The sequence below is a fragment of the Paralichthys olivaceus genome, chromosome 3 (genome assembly GCF_024713975.1).
Source record: "Paralichthys olivaceus isolate ysfri-2021 chromosome 3, ASM2471397v2, whole genome shotgun sequence".
NCBI classification, from domain to species: Eukaryota; Metazoa; Chordata; class Actinopteri; order Pleuronectiformes; family Paralichthyidae; genus Paralichthys; species Paralichthys olivaceus.
In genome coordinates, this window is record NC_091095.1 from 6653742 (window position 1) to 6672281 (window position 18540).

Below are 18540 nucleotides of genomic sequence, written 5' to 3' on the forward strand. Positions count from 1 at the left end.
GGAGAGCAGACAGGAGAACAGACAGGAGAACAGACAGGAGAACAGACAGGGGAACAGACAGGGGAACAGACAGGAGAACAGACAGGAGAACAAACAAACAAGATTTTACACCATGTCTACTCATCACCGTCTAAGAGGTTTCCACTCCAGACCACTGTGAGGCGCTACTGTCCCGACTGGAAGTACATTCAGACGTGGTAGAAGAAGAAAATGCGGAAGTGTAGCGGATGTTTTCAAATGGACTAAGAATGAAACTGGTGAACTCATCATACTTGTTTTATTCCAGAGATAATCTACGTGAACAGACTTTAATGAAACATAGTTAGCTCGCACCGACGCGGATTTCCTCTCGCTGTCCATCAGCTAGCTTAAATGAGCTAACGGTAGGTGTGCTAATGATGACTGTAGATGTTCTGTAGTGTTGTTGTGTCTAAGTTGACCTTTAGCTTAACTCTTTATATTAGATCTTTTCAGATTAGAAATTAGAAATCGACAACATTAGTATGGATAGATATTTGCGACACAGCTGCTCATTTCTGTGAAGAGCCAGAGGTCGTTGTGTCTTGTTGAAGTGTTTTTTTCTTCTAACCCTTCACAGGAAAATGTCTAAAAAGTCCAAAAAGAGAAGACGCAAGAAGTCGTCTTCATCCTCCAGTGAGGAAGATGAGAAGGTGAGGAAGATGACACTTATCTTTACTATTGTTGATCCGAGCTGTCTGTGTGGAGGAAATCCTCTGTTTTCATATGTAATTTTAATCATAATAATAGTATTAATAATAATAAACCTTATTCATATAGCACTTAAAGATAAAACAGAGTTTACTCAGTGGTTCGATAGCAAAGCAAGAGAAGTAAATATAAGAAGAAATAACAATCAGCAGGATGCAATGTGACAAGGAGGCCAGACAACCAACGGAAACAAGGTAGTGTTCAAGTTAAATGAATTAATATAGAGCTGTGTCAGCAGAAATATGACAAATCAAATAAATGAACAAGTAAAATAAAAGGTGGAAGGGAAACAATAAAAATACAGTAAAACCATGACATCACATGAAGCCAGTCAATAGAGTGATTTAAAAGAAGTCATTGTCTCTGCGAGCCTCATCTCCTCAGGTAGCTGTTCCAAAGCCGAGGGGCACTAATGGCAAAAGCATAGTCACCGTTAGTTTTCAACCTCAACTTTGGAACAGTCTGCAGGGCTCCAGCTGAGGATCGAAGGCTGCGTGCAGGCAACAAAGAATGTCATAACATGAATGCAGTCTATCAACAACCAAACCATAAACTCATGGTACCCCATGAGAAAAGTGGTTCAGGACTTTGTTTACCCTCAATAGTACTGCGAAAACTACTGTCCTGACAGTTGTTGAAATGATAAGTCTAACCTTGGTGGAATCACAGATGGCGTTTCTTTGTGTGAGCAAGTGGATAACCCAGATTCTCACTCCCACCCACTGAACTTGTCTACTCCTTTATTATTCATTTAGAGCTTAATTTCCAAATAGAAAAATCAGATACTTGTACAGGTCTACAAGAATCCTGTTTTTGGTTGTAGCAAAATTTAAAATACCTGACAAAGTATCTTGTCCTCACAACGAGCTGTTCACATGATATTTTGTGTTTTATCTGTCTTTTTTTCTAGGCATCCAAAAAACAAAGTGTCGCCGACAGTTCCAAACAGGTTGAGAGGAGGCAGGAGAGGTCAGAGGTTTTAACAACAATGTCAGTAATGACAAACAATATACTAACTATCATCAGTATCATTCATCTTTCAATTTATATGATTATCACTGACTGTGATATTACCTGTCTTCTTCTACATGTAGCTGTGCAGCAAAACAGGAAAAGTTTTATTCTCCTTCAACTAAAGATGATTCTCAAAGCACCCGCCGGATCAAAACGCCGGTCTACAGACTCACAAAAACACAGGCAACAGACCAGAAACCTGTTAATAAGGGAGAAGAATGTACAAAAACAAAAAGTGTCTCTTTGCCATTCCATGGGGGAAATTGCTCTGGTGAAACAAAGAATTATATTTCAGGGAAACATAGAACTGTTAGTGGGAGTAAGACTATGGAAAGAGGACCCTCAAAGCCCTCGAGTTCTGACACTTCAGGTAGAGTATCTCAGAAAACAGAGCGGATCTCTAAAGGCAGCTTAACTGAAACGTCTTCCCGGAGGAGCCCATCAAATTTACAGACGCGAACGTGTCCTGGTTTCGTTTCTGCTGAGCAGAAAGAACAGAGGCACAAAGTAGAGAAGAAAAGATGCAGAACTGAGGAACCACCAAGGACTAGAAGGGAGAGCAACAGTATGAAGACCAAGGAACCAAGCAGGACGTCCTCTGTCTTCACAGATTCTTTACTGGAGAAGAGAAAGGAGCTGACCAAAAAGATGTGCCAACGGCATCAAGAGACTGAGTCAAAGGCCAAAAGGAGCCGGTGTACAGACGCTAAACCTCCATCTGCCTCCACCACAAACCGGTCCTCCTCAGCAAAGCACACTACCTCAGAGAGAAGCTCAAAGCTGGTGAAGAGTGTCACTTCAATCCAGAGTAGAGTCACACCATCGTCACATAAGACAGCTAGGTCATCATCTGCTCTGCATCAAAAAGATTCTCTCACACCATCTCTGCCTCCCAATTTTAAGATACCAAAGAAGGTTCAACCAAGACCAGTGGATTGTAAAGACAACAACAGTGATGCCATTCCTGCTAAAAGAAATCTCAAACATGGGACTGAGCTTTCAGACTCTGGGGCCAAAGTAACAAACTCCAAGCAGGAAACAGTTCAACAACTTCAGAGCTTTTTCAATGTAACTCAGAGTCTTTCATCTGAAGGACAAGATAAGAGGTCTTCCTTGTCTGACCCAATCCAAACTGTATGCGATGCCACCCAAGAGCCATGGTACGACCAGGTAATGAAAAAATAAACATTTACTCTGACAACAGGATAAATGGCTTCAGTATGTTGTCACAATGGCAGAGAGTATGTTCATATTTACTTTTATAAATGTTGTGTTCTGTAGATGCAGGTGGTTGATGAGCTTCATCTTGCCCGTAATGAGAAGAAATTGGAGGTGAATGTAATGCAGAGCTATGGAGAACTGACCTGTATGGACATAGATCCTCAAGAAGAGCAAGCTACAGATCAATACTGTAAGTTCTTTATGGTATATGTATTTATATATGTTCCAGTGTGTATATTTATACACACACATAAAGGACACATTCCTTTCCTTTGGTTTGTTCCTGCTGCAGAATGAATGCTTTACTCATAGGGATGCACTTCAGATATAATCATGAGCAGTTTATTTTATTCAGGTGTTGACATTTGACATTCAACAACAAAGAATTGAATTAACTTGAACTTTGTGTATTATTACAGGTAAACAATCCCCCCCACAAAACCTTATCCTGGTTCTGGACACCAACATTCTCCTCAGTCACCTGGATTATGTGAAAAAGATCCAATCTCTTGGCCTTGGAGGTGTTCAAGATTATTTTTGTCATCAATATTTCTTAAGTGGTTTCCAGCTGTATTTAACTAGTAATGTTAAAAGGGATATTATAATTAAATAAACATATTGCCAAACAAGTATCAAATCCCATGTTTACATTTTGTGAATATATATCCTCAACTATAATAAAAAAATGTATTTAACGTGGAACCATCACCACTTGCTCTCTCTCCTTCTCGTGCTCTGTTAGCCCTGGGCTTCCCTGTTGTCCTGATCCCCTGGGTGGTGCTTCAGGAGTTGGATTCCTTAAAAAGAGGGAAAGGCCTGTCAGGTTCTGTGGCACACCTGGCTACTCCTGCCATATCGTACATTTACAACACTCTGAAGGGCCGGGAATCGAACCTCTGGGGCCAATCGATGCAGCAGGCCACTGAGAGCAGCAGTAAGTGTGGATTTCAGGAAATTCATGGTATTTTCAGTGCTTTGAATATTTAGGTCTGTCCATGAGCTTGTATCAGATTTCTACTGAGAACTGTTGGGACATGATGACTGATAAAAATCACTCTTGTTTACAAAATAAGTAATTACAGCCATTTGATGCTAAACAGAAAACACAGATTGAGGGTCTGCTTTTTTTTATAGTTCTGCCATTTTCCCATTGTATTTGTTTACATTTTTTACAAGTTGATATATGGTCTAATTTTGACCCTTCTCTAGTTTAAAGTACAGTGTATGTGGTGCGAGAGATTATGGTCATGCAGTCATTTCTTTATTAAACAGAAGGTGGCACTTGCACTAAGCTGGTCCTCCAGGATTTAACATCATAGCATACAGTGTGTGGTTGAACCCAAGCGTAAGGTAACCCACTTCTTAGCTGTATGTAAAATTGATCAAACATTAATTTTTCAACATTGGCAGTATAATGTCTTCAGGAAGGACCGGGTAAAAAGCTAAGTGTTTAGGGGCATACAAGCCATTTAGTGAATCAATTGACATAGATCTGAAGTCTCTGTCTTGTGTTGCTCAATTGTGAATCTTCCTTATTGTCTTTAAAAGAAAAAAAGACATGCTGTGCTTTTTTGTACAAAGTGATAATGCACTCATCCATGTGCTTTCAGTATCGTGAATTAAACATGTCTCTCTGTCTTTATATGGAATGTTTTTCTTTTGTCTCACCCTGTTACTTCCTCGTTGGCTGCGTGACACCTTGTCCCCAGATGGCCTGAATGCTGAGAATAATGATGACAGAGTTCTGCAGTGCTGCCTGCAATACCAGAGTCTGTACCCAGGGCGTGCTCTCATCCTATGCTCGTGAGTATCCCCCTCCCCCCCTGCTGTGTAGTACTGCTGCTGCAGAGTGTGTGTCCTCTGCAAATAATGCACATGCATGTGACAGTGAGTGGGTCCAGCCAGATAGTTCCAGTTGGGATGAGAGAAAGATAAAGCCAGACACAGTAATTGGGCAAGAATAGATGTGCTGAGCAAGGAATTGTTAGTTGAGGTCGGGAATCCTTTTAACTCAATGGAAATGGCTGTGGGATTGTTTCACATGATTTCTCCTTTTGGTCTATTTCTCTGTCTGCTGCTATGCCCAACACTGTTATTGTTAATATCACTGAAATAAATGAGAAAGGAATGAGCAGACATCGGACATTTAGCTGAGATTAGAAGTTTCTTAATGAATGCTACACGACACTCTCGCTCTTTCCCCTCTAGTAATGATAAGAACCTGTGCAGTAAAGCCCTCCTGAGCGGGGTGAAGGCCCTCAGCAAGAATGATTTGGAGGCAGAGGTTGGGAGATCGAGACAAAGCCCTCATCCTCTCCTAAACATTCAGGCTCCCATGGTGCCTCAAACAAGACCTGAGATCTCATCACCACCCCTGAGCAGGAGTCACACGCCAGCCCAGCCTCATACTCAAGAGAGAACAGGCCTTTCTGTGGCACCCGTAATGAAATGTGAGCCGTGGATTAATGTGTTCTTCATGCAAAACAGGAAATTACCTGGCTTACTCCATCATAGTGCAGTAGTTAATAGCACATACCATCCATGCACATGCCACCCACCTCTTTCTGTTTTACTGCTCTCTTTCCTTCAGTCAATCTGTACTAACTGTAAAATTCAGGTGACAGCATCAGCTACATCAAACAAATCTGTTTTGATAAGCATAAAATAAAAGCAGAAATAAAATGCCATTTTCACCTACGCACTCTCAGTTAGTATTAAGCTTAACAGTATGTTTTTGATGTACAGCAACTTGCATGTAAAGGATAGCAGTTGCCATATATTGCGTTGTTTCCATACTGACAAAGTGTGGATATATTTGACTGATCACAGATAAACAGCAGCTCAGTGGAGGAGAAGAAGCGAAGGCAAAATGGGACCTTAGTGGATGTCTTTCTGAGCTAGAAGATAGCCTGCGGGAAGTGCTGTCACATGTGTTGGAGGTGGAGATGAAGGCGGCTTATGAAGACCTCTGGTTAGAGGTAAAACCTTTGGTTTCATAATTTCACATTATCCTTGAGAGGATATTTAAATAAATGTCTCAAAATCAGACAACAGAAGGGGGAAAATAAAATTAAAAGACAGAATGGATACCTGATATATATATATATATATATATATTGCAAAGGGTCAAACAGTTTCTGTAAAATATAAACCAGAATACAAAAATAGGTAATATAATAGAGATAATGTAATAGGTTACTTTATATAGTGAGGTTTGCATTTTATAATGATGAATAATAAGTTGCATGAATGTAAATTGAACTGCAATATGATTTAAATCAGAATAACTTAATCACTGCTCTTGTTTAACTGTTTCTTTCTTTTAACAGATAGTTTATCTCAAACCACCGTGGACTCTTCAAGACGTCCTACACTGCCTGAAAAAACACTGGATTGCCGTATTTGGCCACATTGTCCCGCGCCGGAATGAGCAAACTGTGTTAAATCTCATTGAATTTTTCAACTCAGGTCTGTATGTGGCAGTGGGCAAAATGTTCTTAAAAATTTCAGTGGTTTTCAAACACTAAAAGCTGAGGGTTTGTAGGTAGTTATTTGTTCAAAGATCCTGGTGTTAAATAGGTTTAGACTGGTTAAATATAATGGTTGTTAGATGAAACCGTCTTATATTCACATCATAAGCCTCAAAGAATGTTTCTGTTCCTCTTGGGACAGTGGTATGAAATACTGACTCATGCCTCAGATAAAAGCCTTACTCCAGTATGACGCTGGCTGACCTGCACTGCGCTAGAACCCCACAGAATTACATACAGAATCAGGTCATCGGTGAAAGCAGGACACTCAAATGTGTGTCAGAGAGATGCTGAGTCGCCCACTGCAGCAGTACTTCCTCTGGATCTCATCACTGGCTCTAATTACGTATGCTTACAGTGTGTGTGTGTGTGTGTGTGTGTGTGTGTGTGTGTGTGTGTGTGTGTGTGTGTGTGTGTGTGTGTGTGTGTGTGTGTGTGTGTGTGTGTGTGTGTGTGTGTGTGTGTGTGTCAGATTCAGGCTTAGTGTTGGATCAACTGCCACACCAGTGGCCCAATGCTTAGTAAGCCATCCAAGAATGTTGATAGCTAAAACAATAAGAGTTTTGCCCTTGTTACTTGTATCCTCGCTTCACGAGCATGATTCTGAATTTCTTGGTACCACGCAGCCTGGCTCAGTGCCAGGACTCCAAGAGTAGGAGGAAGAGGAGGAGGAGGAAGGAAGGAGGGATAAACGGTGTGTGTGAGGATAGTAAATGTTGGAGTGGAAAAGTACTACAAGTGATTCTATGGTCTCTGTACAGGCTGTGTGTGTGTGTGTGTGTGTGTGTGTGTGTGTGTGTGTGTGTGTGTGTGTGTGTGTGTGTGTGTGTGTGTGTGTGTGTGTGTGTGTGTGTGTGTGTGTGTGTGTGTGTGTGTGTGTGTGTGTGTGTTGAGTGTAGCTACACTTGTGAGGACAGACTCTCCATAGGCCTCTAGAAATTGTGTGAATGGCCCATGTTAAGTGTCCCTCTCTCTGCTTTTGGCTTCCATCTTAATATTCATCAGTTCTTCGTTACACAAACATCCTCTCATAAAAGAAATAGTTTTCTGTATGAGTGGCTCTCTTGAATTGTTCCATATTATACCCCATTCACAGCAACGAGGACATTCATTTCAGTGTACAGTGACAGTTAACTGTGTTTAAACTACAGTGTTCATCTTCATCCATGCCCTATTTCTGACTTCCCATATACATCTGATTTCAGGTAAAACCGTGGACTGTGATGCTACTTTAAAGGCCCTTCAAGGAGCCAAGGAGCTTGTGAAAGCATTTGGGAAAAGTTCGAGCCTTGTAGCCGGTTCCATTTCCATAATGGACAACATTTTCAATAAGCTACAACCTCAGGTCTGTGTTGAGCACATGTGAAGTTTAATTCATTGTGTCCTTTCCTCTTGTTTATTTCCTGTCTATACACAGTGAGTCACTTTGAGGAAGTCTTTTCTCTCTTAGTGTGAAAGATCTTATAATAACAACCAAATTGAGTACCCAGAAAGCAGGATGTATTTTCTTACTACACACAGCCTCTTATTTTTACAGTGTTGGATTCTATATAATATTTTTCTAATTAATGAACAGCTTCATCTGTGTGTGTCGGGGGAACCTCCTGCCTGCGATGTTGTCATGAATGATGAAGACGATGAAGATGTCATGTCTGCTCAGGTCACTCATCAGGAAGTATGGGCCCTGTTTGAGAACATCTGGTGCAACGTGTATCAAGTAAGGTGAGTGTAATGATTTTTTATGCTTGTACTGGGGACATTGGGGAGCTCAAAGGTCAGGGTCAATGGGACCTTTCCTCAAAATCTGACCAGTTCTCATATGGTCATAGTGACCTCATATGAGTCTGGGAAAAAATGAATATAGTTGGAAGCTGTGCTGGTTTGCGGAGGCATACAGTTGCAGGGCAGTTATTTCCAGTTGATGGATGCAGTGCTTGGATTCCTCTTATGATTATTATTTTTTATAACTACTGCCGACAACAGTTAGGGCTCATGTCTTACAGTTTTTTCCTGATACTTGTTTTGATAGTTATCATCATTGTTATCATTCAAACGTTGTTCTCTCCTGCGGCAAAGAGGACATTTATCACAACAGTTGACAGTAAACAAGTAAACAACAAAGGACTTGTTGAAAACTCAACCAGACTCCATCCCCGTGATTATAATTACAATAAATCGTTCATGAAATCATTTGTAGGAACAAAAGCGACAATTTGGAAGTTGGTTATTTTGATATGTGTTCTGTTTTTTCCCTCCATCGACCTACGAGGTCATTATTTTCTGTCATGTTTCAGCTTGGAAGTGTTCAAAGCGCTGGGCTTTGACCCTCACACCATGCAGAGTGTTCAGCCAGCGGGGGTTCCTCCGCCACCACAGGACGCTTTGGCTTGTTTGCAGAAACTGTCCACCATGGTCTCACAGCTGCTTCAAGCCTTCAGCAGGTATCTCAGCTGCCTCTTATCACTGCTGTCAGCACAAACACCCGGCTCCTCTGCCTGTCTGCCACAATAGTGTCAGTCTGTTACAACTGATCATTTGAGTTCAAGCTGGGACAAGACAAGGGACATTTTGTACTATCTATCTATATGCAGTTTTTATTGGCCCTCAAAAATCCATATCAGTGGGGATCTAGGTGTGTCTCACCTTTGTGAGACACAGTCAGTCCCTCTAAGAAGCCCCTCCAAACCGTCCTTGATCTGTCCTTAACCAACCTTCATCTTCCTATGTCCTGGTTACGTGTGTGTATGTGTTGTATGACCTCACAGCTCTCAGGCCCTACTTGGCATGTAGTGTTGGCCTGGCTGTAATCTGCTTGACCTTGTAGCTCTGCCTTATCACCTTTCCCATGATGCAACAGGCAGCCCAACACTGAAGCAGTGGTTGTGTCCATTTCTGTTCAGTTTAATCTTTAGCGGCATGTTTGCAGTCAAGGTCCTTCATGTTCACTCGTCATAATTGGTGCTCGGCTGCCTGGCAGGTGCGACAGTAGACATTTTACACAGAAGGTGTTTTAACATGTCACAGTAGGAAAAGTATAATTGTAAATAATACAAAATGATTGATGGCTTGATTCTATTTAACTGCTTCAGTTCTGGTGTTGAAGTGAACATGGTGGCTCCATAGACTGTATATAAGGATGGACGATATTGCAGCTCGACAAAAGTGAAGCCAGAGTGTCTTGAGTGGCGGGCTGCAGTCATTATCTCCTCCTCTTCCATGTTTGCAGATTGGACATGGACCAAACTAAAATGTCAAAGTGCTCGTCAAATTATTTTGTTTGTCATTTTAGGTATTACTTATTTTTGCTTTTATGCTTCCTTCGCCTCTCTCTGTGTTTACTCCGTGTCTTTGCACTCATCTGTGAACATGCGTGAGTGTATTGGGCATCTCGAACACTGTTGCCTAGGAGACAGCCAGACTCATTTTCACGTGTTTGAGCAGAGCTATGACTCATCTCCCTCCGTATCCCTCTCAGTCATTTTTCTCATTCCATGGATGTAAGATATGGATAATTTAGGACTCAAATGGCCATTTTCTCTTCCTCATCTTTCGCTGCCTGACTTTCATTACGTTCTCTCTGTTTCTGTGTTTCTCTCCACTCTCCGGAGTCACTGACAGTGATGTGTGTGCGTTTGTGTGGACGAATTGCCTCGTCGTTAAAAGGTGCAATATAAATAAACGGCGTGCATTTGTGTGCGTTACGCCATTGTGTGCGTTTTTGTCAGGTGCGTGCTGATGGATGGATAAATAAAACATTTCTGAGTTATGTGCTCCTGTGGTTTGCAGATTCAGACAGAAAAGTAATTATGAAAAGAAAGGGACTGATAATTCATTATGGTCAAACATAATGAATTATCAATCAGGACAACAAAGTCCTGTCTCCCTGAACTAAATTTGCTATTTGAATCTGAATTCTGGTGGAAAAATGAAACAGTCTCACTGAGTCGATGATTAAAATGTTTTAGCTTCGAAGTGAAAATATTTCTAAAATGTGTCTGTTTTTTTGTTCTTCAGTGTGTTGTCCTCCGTCCCTAGTTTGGAGAAAGTCCAGACACTGCTCAGCATCATCCACTCTCACAAGGTTGGCAGAGTTATTATCAAACAGTGTTCTTTGTTATGTTGAGCTCACCTTAATGTGTCGATTTAGAGCTCAGCTTTGTATGCATTGTGTTTTAGGTTGTTAATGTGGACTCCAGACTGACAGCCGAAGACCTGCTTAATTGTTTCTCACAACAGGAGTACAGGTAGGACACACACACACACACACACACACACACACACACACACACACACACACTTGAGGTATAGATCTAGAAACTGGAAACAATAAACACTGCAATACAAACGTCCTCATTATCCGATCACAATACCAGACGATGAAACCATGATACTGCAAAACTATGGTGAATACATCGAGCAGCGTCCCCCACTGAGTTTGTTCTATGGATTTAACAGCACATTTCGTCTGGCCTCATATCACAATCAAGCATTGTCAGGTTGTCTTTGTCGCAGCGTGTCCGGGCAGGTTTTTGTCAGAGTCAAAGCCTTTGTAACAAAACACCTTCCTTCAACATATCCCCTGCAGAGTTCACGTTAGTGGTTATGACAACACTCCCAAACATCTGCCACTGAACATATTTCCTTGAGGGAATGCTCAACAGGTATTTCAACCTCAATAATGGAATAGGCATACCTCAGTAATCACGACATGGCACTGCATTGTTCCCATGCAGTTATCACACACTTAAACTTAGAGGGTGATGATTTACCTGTTTACATTTATGAATGTTAGTATTGCTCTAGGATTTAAGAGGTAGAGGGAAGAGGTAATATTTGTTAAGTAAGCGACAGACTGTATTTAAACACTGGAGATTAAACAGTGCTTCTATGTGGACCCATATAAATTCTCATAAAGTAAAGAAAGTGTTGATTTACAATGACGGGCCTAGATCACAGCCACAGTGAGTTAATGTCACTTCAGTGGTCTATATATTTTAAATAGCTGTATTATAAACAGCTATATATCATTATGTGAAATATAGAAGTATCTTTTAAGTAAAGCCAAGCTTTGTGTCCTCTCTCCTTGACGTTTCACTCACAATTTTCAGTCTTAAAATGCCTCAAATTATCTTAAATCAGATTGGATTATGCACTTCATTTAATAAAAATAATGCAACCTAAAAAAAGTTCAATTAAATGTACTTTTTATAAAGCTGCATAAATCTTATTCTTGCTTTATTTTTAACGTATTTCCTTTCAACAAAACTACCAAACCAACATGGAACCAATAACCACTCCAACTGTGGGGCCTGGTCAGAATTGTTGTACACCTAGTTTGTCACGTTGTGTCTCGATGCTTGTTCAGGGTATTTGTGACATGTGGGCTAAGACGGTGTAACATTATTAGTGTGTGCACAGTTCAGTTGAACATAGATACATTATGGTCCAGTATGGGTGTTAAATAGGTTGCAGCTATAACTGTCTGAAATCCTCAGAAACCCTGTTATCTCTGGTCTTAAGATTAAATATTAACACCGGTTCGTGCACAGTTATCCGACTCATCCTGTGTATTTTTGGACGCTTTTTGTCACCCTAAATATAAAATGGTTTAACTTATGCTTAAGCTACAGTGAGAAGAGCTGTGTCACTGACACTAACTGACAGCATATGCTGTTTGCTCACAGAATATATATTTTATCTGCAGGACTGAAACTCAAGACGATTACGATTGTTAGTTCAATAATCAACAAATGTGTCATCGATCAAGAATTTCTTTTTTTAAATGAGTTCATCAAATGTAATGTTTCGATGCATTTTCTGTGATTTAAATCAACATAAATGACAAAATAATGAAATGTATTTGGAAATTAAAATTTCTGTTAGATTGACCAATAAATTACGGAAATGCCAAACTAGGTTAGAGATGATGTAGAAACTGTGTCACACTACAGGTTATTTACCAGGAAGCACTGACAAGTCGAAGGGATCTGTTCTGGATCTCTGGATATTGATCAGTGTTGGTGATATAAGTGAAAAAAAACAATGATGTATTATTATTATATCCACAGTTTGTAAAAACACAGGAGCAGTTAAAGTCCGTCATTCCTGGTTCAGTGGTTCACCGTGTTGTGGCTCTGGAGCGACAGTGCAGCTGTTTCTATGAGCAGAGGTTGAACCCAGTAGTAACCATGGAAACAAGCTACATGTACCAAACAGATGATTTTCTTTAGACAGATGATGTTTGCTGGTGGTTATGTGACGTCTCTAATGATTCCATAACCCCAGCACAAGAAATACTGACTTTCTCTCTCAGTAGAGTTGATCTAAGACACTTTCAGTCAATCATTGATGTCTTCAAATAAATAACTCTGATGTATGATCATCACGTAACTGGCAGCGTCATCTCTGTGTCTTTCACAGAAGCACTTTCTTGTTTTGAATAATGACATGAAGCCAAATGAAACCAAAGGTTTATTTAGTATTAAAGACAACATCTGCTGTGTCACTTCGTGGAAGAGCTTTGCACTTAGCTTTCACGTCATCCCAGCTTTTGTTACAAGTGCAGTCAACCGACAGATATAGTTAAGCTGCCCGTGTTGTGATTGTAAATATTTTATTGGTTACATTCACTGTGAACAGATCCAGGCCTTTACTTGGCGAGCGCATTATCCACAGTGTTAAATATTTGATTCCTGTGCTCAGTGCGGTGGCATGATGTCATACGTTATATAAAGCCTCGGGGAGGCCGGTTCCTGGATCCTGCTCGGTCATTGACGGGCACAAACAGTACACACAGGCCTCAACAACAGATAAGCTCTCACAGGAGTTTGAGGGTTTTAGAAATGTCAAGAAATCTGAACTAAGGGGACTGTTGGGCCTTCGCAGTGGAATGTGCTCTCCTAAATGCTATTCTAGTTTTTACTGTGGTTTTTTTTTAATGAGTGGGAAGAAAAGGTTCACAAAACAAGACACATTTGTTTTGGAGTATCTGTGTTTCTCAGCCTAGTTTTGTTTTCTGCCTGAATAGATTCCGGTCACTGGGAATATCTCAGTATGAGCATCCATGCTTCTCCTTCTACCGGCCTGTGATTGTGATTTCTGTGCACGTTCGATGCTCTAATTGTCTGTTAATTGTGATTTTCCTGGTGTTGCACCTGCTGACGCCTTTTAATGCCACACATCTCACATGAGTTTACATTAGATTACATCTCTCTCCTACGTTGTTCAGTGTATGTTTGAATACAAGCTCACATCCTGCTTGCATCAGTGTATGTTGCTTCTTACACAATTCACAGACTCATTGACAAACAACCTCAAACATAAGCTCCTTATCCTTTGCAGTCGCCTCTGGCAGTATTATCTTATATCTTAATATTTACTCAGTAGATTTGTTTAACTCGGTCAAGTAGCGAGGAAAGCCTGGAACATTTACGTTGATTGATTTCCTTTTTTCTGAAGAGACGCTGTTCTACGACAGACCACTCTGTCTTACTTGAGTCAGAGCTTTTTTTTCACAAATTAAATGAAAAATGGATTATAGCCACATATAGAAGCTGTTGCTTTCATCCCCTGCTCCATAATATGGCTGAGGTATAAAACTGTTTCATCTCTTGCTGCTGTGATTCGACTGCACCAGAAGCCCTCGCACATCTTTGTTCATCAAACGTTTCATAAGCAAGCCCAGTGCTCCCTTGTTAGTATTGAAACCTTTAGCGAGACTGAGTCAGACTTTCGAGGTCAGCGATTCGCTTTCAAACGAACATGGAAAGAAAAGTAGTTTAAAGACAACTTGGTTTAACTTGGTCTATGATCTCTCAGCGAAATGAGCGCAGAGCGAAAGAGTTTTTTATTTTAAGACAGGGAATTATTAAAATAAACTTCAAGTGCAAGAGAACAACCAAAAATAGATTAAAATATAAATAGAACAAAGCAGTTTTGTTTCTCTCTTTACAAACACTGACCCTCCTGCACATCCTGACGCTATCAACAATCTTCTTTCTTTAAACTGAATCAGAGCATGGTGGAGATGAAGAGTTGGTCGCCGTGGTGATTGTCCACGTGTCTTTGGCAGAATCTCGGTAGGAAAGTGAATCTAATTGTAGGTTTTCTGTTCAACGAGAACAACATGATCGGTTGTGTCACTGCGTCATGTGCTGCTGTGTTCTATGTGCAAATCGTTACTCGTCTTCTGAGGGTATCCATTAACTACCTGTCCAGCACATACAGGCTGTTACACAACACACACACAATCATCAGCTCTGCCTCTTTGTGTATAGGTTGTTGATCTGGGTCAGTGACTCTGTGCTGAATTCATGTGCGTCAGTGAGTTTGCATGATGGCTGTCAGACATGCTTCTCACATTCAAGATTTTTGAAGGGTCCACAGTTTGAGAGGAGGCGTTTCACACAGACTTTGAGTCACAGAAGAGAAAATCAGATCAGCTGCGATGGACCCAACACCTCCTGGGGAGAGAACAGTGGGTAACACAACCTGCTGTTTGCACAGGTTATGAAAACACTCAGCTGCATACTGGGATGAAGAAGGGGGAAGTGAATGGGAAGAAGACGTGCGGGTGAAAAACAGGGGGCATCAACAAAGAGCAGATTCTGGTCTTTCTCTCCTCCTTCTCTCCTCCCTGAAGTTACATAATGTTCCAATGGAAACAAAGCGGAGAAGGAAACAAAACAAGCAACAAGCTCCCTCAGTGTCTCCGCTGCTAAGCAGCCGTTGCCAAGGCTCCAGCAGCCAGTTTTGTGCAGGTTTCTGTGCTCAAAGAAATCCTGTGATGTGGTGTTTTTCTGGTGAATTTCTAAGTGCGTGCATGTATACGGAACCAGAAAAAATGGAATTCAGCTGCAGAGAAGTGAGCGTAAATTGCTGACGGTGGAATGTGGATCTTCTGGAAGCTGCTGCTCACACAGAAGCTCTTTTGTCTGTCACGAACATTCTGTGCTGAACACGGTCAGCACATAGAACGTTCCCTCAGAGATGTCTGCAGAGAGCAGTCTGGCTTCATCCGGATTGTGCGAGATAAAGTTCTGAAGCTCTCAACCTGATAATGAAACAAATGTTTTGCTGCCTTTGCAAAGGGATTCAGATATTAAAAAAAACAACCAGGACATTACTTCATCAAGAATAGTCCTTAAATTCACACAGAGATCAGTTCCTCAAATGTGCATGATGTTAAAAACAAACATGCACACAAACAGACAGCGGCAAAAACAGGCTTGGTAACGTTCAACTCTTCACTGAGGAACAAACTCCAAATAGACTGGAGGGGAAACTTAATGAAATGGAACAATTTGTTTTTGTAATCTACTTTGTGAATATTCTTGGAACCGGATAAACGTCCCAGCGGCTGAAATTTAGATTTAGACTTAAAAATGTTTTGTGATGAGATGCTAAAGTTTAATCAAATATAAGAGCAAACACAAACAAGTGCTGGTCTGGAGCAGAATGTGGAGAAGATTGATGATGTAAATAGAAATATTGTGTTTGTCAATGTGTCTAATGCCTAAAGGAATTTCTCTCTTATTATCGTTGACGTTCAGATAGCACAGTATATTCAGACCTTTCTCGTCTCCCCTCCCTCTTTCTCAGCTCCGCTGATTGAATCAGTCCAGTCTGTCTGCTTTTGTTTTAGTTTTGTTCTCACTCGTCAGGGAACTGTCGGGTTTCTCTGTACAGTCTAGATCCCTCATGCTGCCTCCTGGACACGAGGCTCATCCAGTTGAATAATTCATTTTTTCTCACCTCCAGTTAAAACTGGATAAGAGGGACTGACATCAAAATATCCTCATTATAAATACACCTGCACAGGGAGATGTTTCACTATAGTTCAAGTATCTCCCTGTGTAATCCTGCTGACAAACACATGAACAGGAATGCTGGCTGATTGATCAAATGTTTGATTGAATGATTGAATGATTCAATGTTTTTTTATCTGTTGGGTTTAAAAAGGAGCAACCACTGTGTTCTCAGGGAGAAGCTGAGAGTCGGAGGGACGCAGCTCCAGGGTCTGCACGAGGCCCTGGATCGTTGTGTCGGGGCCACAGGTCACAACATCACCTTCAGGACGTCGCCCTGAACGGACACATATCAGGTCGTCAGCCTTGAATTAACTCATAGAAGGAAAAGCTGTGAGGGACGTTTGCCGTTATGGTGCCTCCTGCTGCTGTTTTATTTTTATGGGTTCTCATTCATTTTATTCCAGAGACCACGCTGTTGTGTTCCCCTGAACGAATGACTGTAGATGTTCTGGAGAAATCTGAAGGAGAAATCGGTTATTAAATGGAGCTTGTATGTTTTGCATCCAGCTGTTTTCAATGTTTTCTGAACTTCATTTAGATATTTTACACTTGGATCCTGCAAAATGATCAAAACGACTCAGCAGTGGTTTCTCATCTTGTTTATATTTCAGGTGTTTAGTTCAGTTTGTTATTTATACTCAAAGTTTTATTTTGATAAAAAGGTTAAATCACAGCGTTGGTTTTTATTATTATCATCATCATCATCTAAATGTTTAAATTAGCTTTTGACATTTTTGTGGGAATTTGGATTTTTAATTAGTGACATTTTTGAACCACGTGAATGTGTGATGATAGAGGACACTTCAGACGAATGGCTCAAAGTAGAACAAATACAGTCAGGGCCCAACAGACGCCTTCAATTCTGCACCAGATCCCTCATACGGGGGGGGGGGGGGGGGGAGTACAAGCATTCAATCCTTGTACTTCCGTCTCCCAATGACAGTTTAAATAGATGATTCAGACAGCCAGGGTTTCATAAGTCACATGACATACCTGTTACACTCAGGTTACAAATGACACGTCTACCCTCCCTCCCACATGTAGCGGAGTGGGGCCGTGCACGTGTGAATTACGCCAACATTTAGCTCTCACCACTTAGTCACAAACATTAGCTGGTAATGTTGGTGATTAATTTGCATATTGGTTGATCCGTGAATTTTGAGGCTGGGACAGTTTTGAATTAGAATTTTCATGCTTAGATATAAGTTGAATGTCTCTTCACTGTTTTTCAACTCAGACTTGATTAAATAGATGTTTTCAGTTTTTTGTCAATGTTTCCAAGAATAAGTGTAAATTATTTGAGAACAAAATATATTTTAAGTAAAAGAGTTTTATGTTAAAAACAAGAAATTAAAAAATTTTGAAGCACTGTCTTGTGAGAAATGTTTTTTTTTTTTTTTTTTTAATCATCTGATCTCCAGATGTATTCAGCCTCAGGAACTTAATCTGAGCAGTTTTTAGTAGAGGCTCACCTGACGCGTGTGTGTGTGTAGTGACTAAAGGGATTAGAGCTCAGGTGACGCCAGCAGACAGGCTGAGATTACACCAGCTGCTGCTCTGACACACGTTGAGGCTGAAGCATCAGACGTCACGCAGGAGGAAGTGGAGGTGCTTGGTGGACGGATAATGAGAACCGATGATTATCTGGATTTACTGAACTTCCTGTCTCGTCACTTCACTGCAGACAAAGCTGTCAGTGAACTATCAGTTAGAATGTTGACCTCTTTTTGTTGGTGATGCGTCTCAGGCATCATGAGTTTTCTACTGTCCAATAAACTCCTAAAAGTTCAAATTACATAAACCATTAATCCAAAGAGATCCTGTCTCATCTGAAAATAAATACAAAACACAAACATTACAAGTACGTCTGGGCTGTCGTACAAATCAGTAACGGCTTATTCATGTAAATCAAAACCAACTGATTTCAAATACATTTTCAATTTAATGCCAAAAAGTTTGGAGAAAAAAAATGGTTTCCTGTGTTGGTTGTAAATTGTGAAACATATAAACAGAAAGATCCAGAACAGCTGAGGACCTAACTGAAGTGAGTAAAAATAGACTTGTCTAAGTGTGGTCTAAGTATTTAGTCCCTTCCTCCTGTAGCACATGGACCATATGGTGACTTTTTCCGTCAAGGTGTGTCAGCAGAGATTATCAGAGGCCAACTTGTGAATGAGCCCAGGGTAGATTTAACAAACTCGGACAGGGCGAGCAGTAACGTCTGGGGTCATGCACAT

At 40.8% G+C, this 18540-nt stretch overlaps 1 protein-coding gene across 6 annotated transcripts; it reads left to right on the forward strand.

Moving 5' to 3' along the window:
* The first annotated feature begins 199 nt into the window (after positions 1 to 199).
* swt1 (SWT1 RNA endoribonuclease homolog) lies at positions 200 to 17672 on the forward strand. 6 transcript variants are annotated; one of them, XM_069521680.1, is made up of 18 exons: positions 200 to 383; positions 599 to 671; positions 1640 to 1719; positions 1824 to 2913; positions 3025 to 3154; positions 3384 to 3485; positions 3707 to 3898; positions 4674 to 4767; positions 5173 to 5414; positions 5794 to 5942; positions 6294 to 6432; positions 7700 to 7839; positions 8071 to 8216; positions 8789 to 8935; positions 10509 to 10575; positions 10671 to 10738; positions 16455 to 16596; positions 16708 to 16837. In XM_069521680.1, the coding sequence occupies exons 2-17, from the start codon at positions 603 to 605 to the stop codon at positions 16579 to 16581; spliced, it is 2982 nt and encodes a 993-aa protein (XP_069377781.1). In that variant the 5' UTR covers positions 200 to 383; positions 599 to 602; the 3' UTR covers positions 16582 to 16596; positions 16708 to 16837. The 6 variants fall into 6 exon arrangements, with proteins under 6 accessions (XP_069377781.1, XP_069377783.1, XP_069377780.1 ...); XM_069521682.1 differs by having other exon boundaries at positions 16476 to 16596; XM_069521679.1 differs by having other exon boundaries at positions 16455 to 17672.
* Positions 17673 to 18540: the final 868 nt, after the last annotated feature.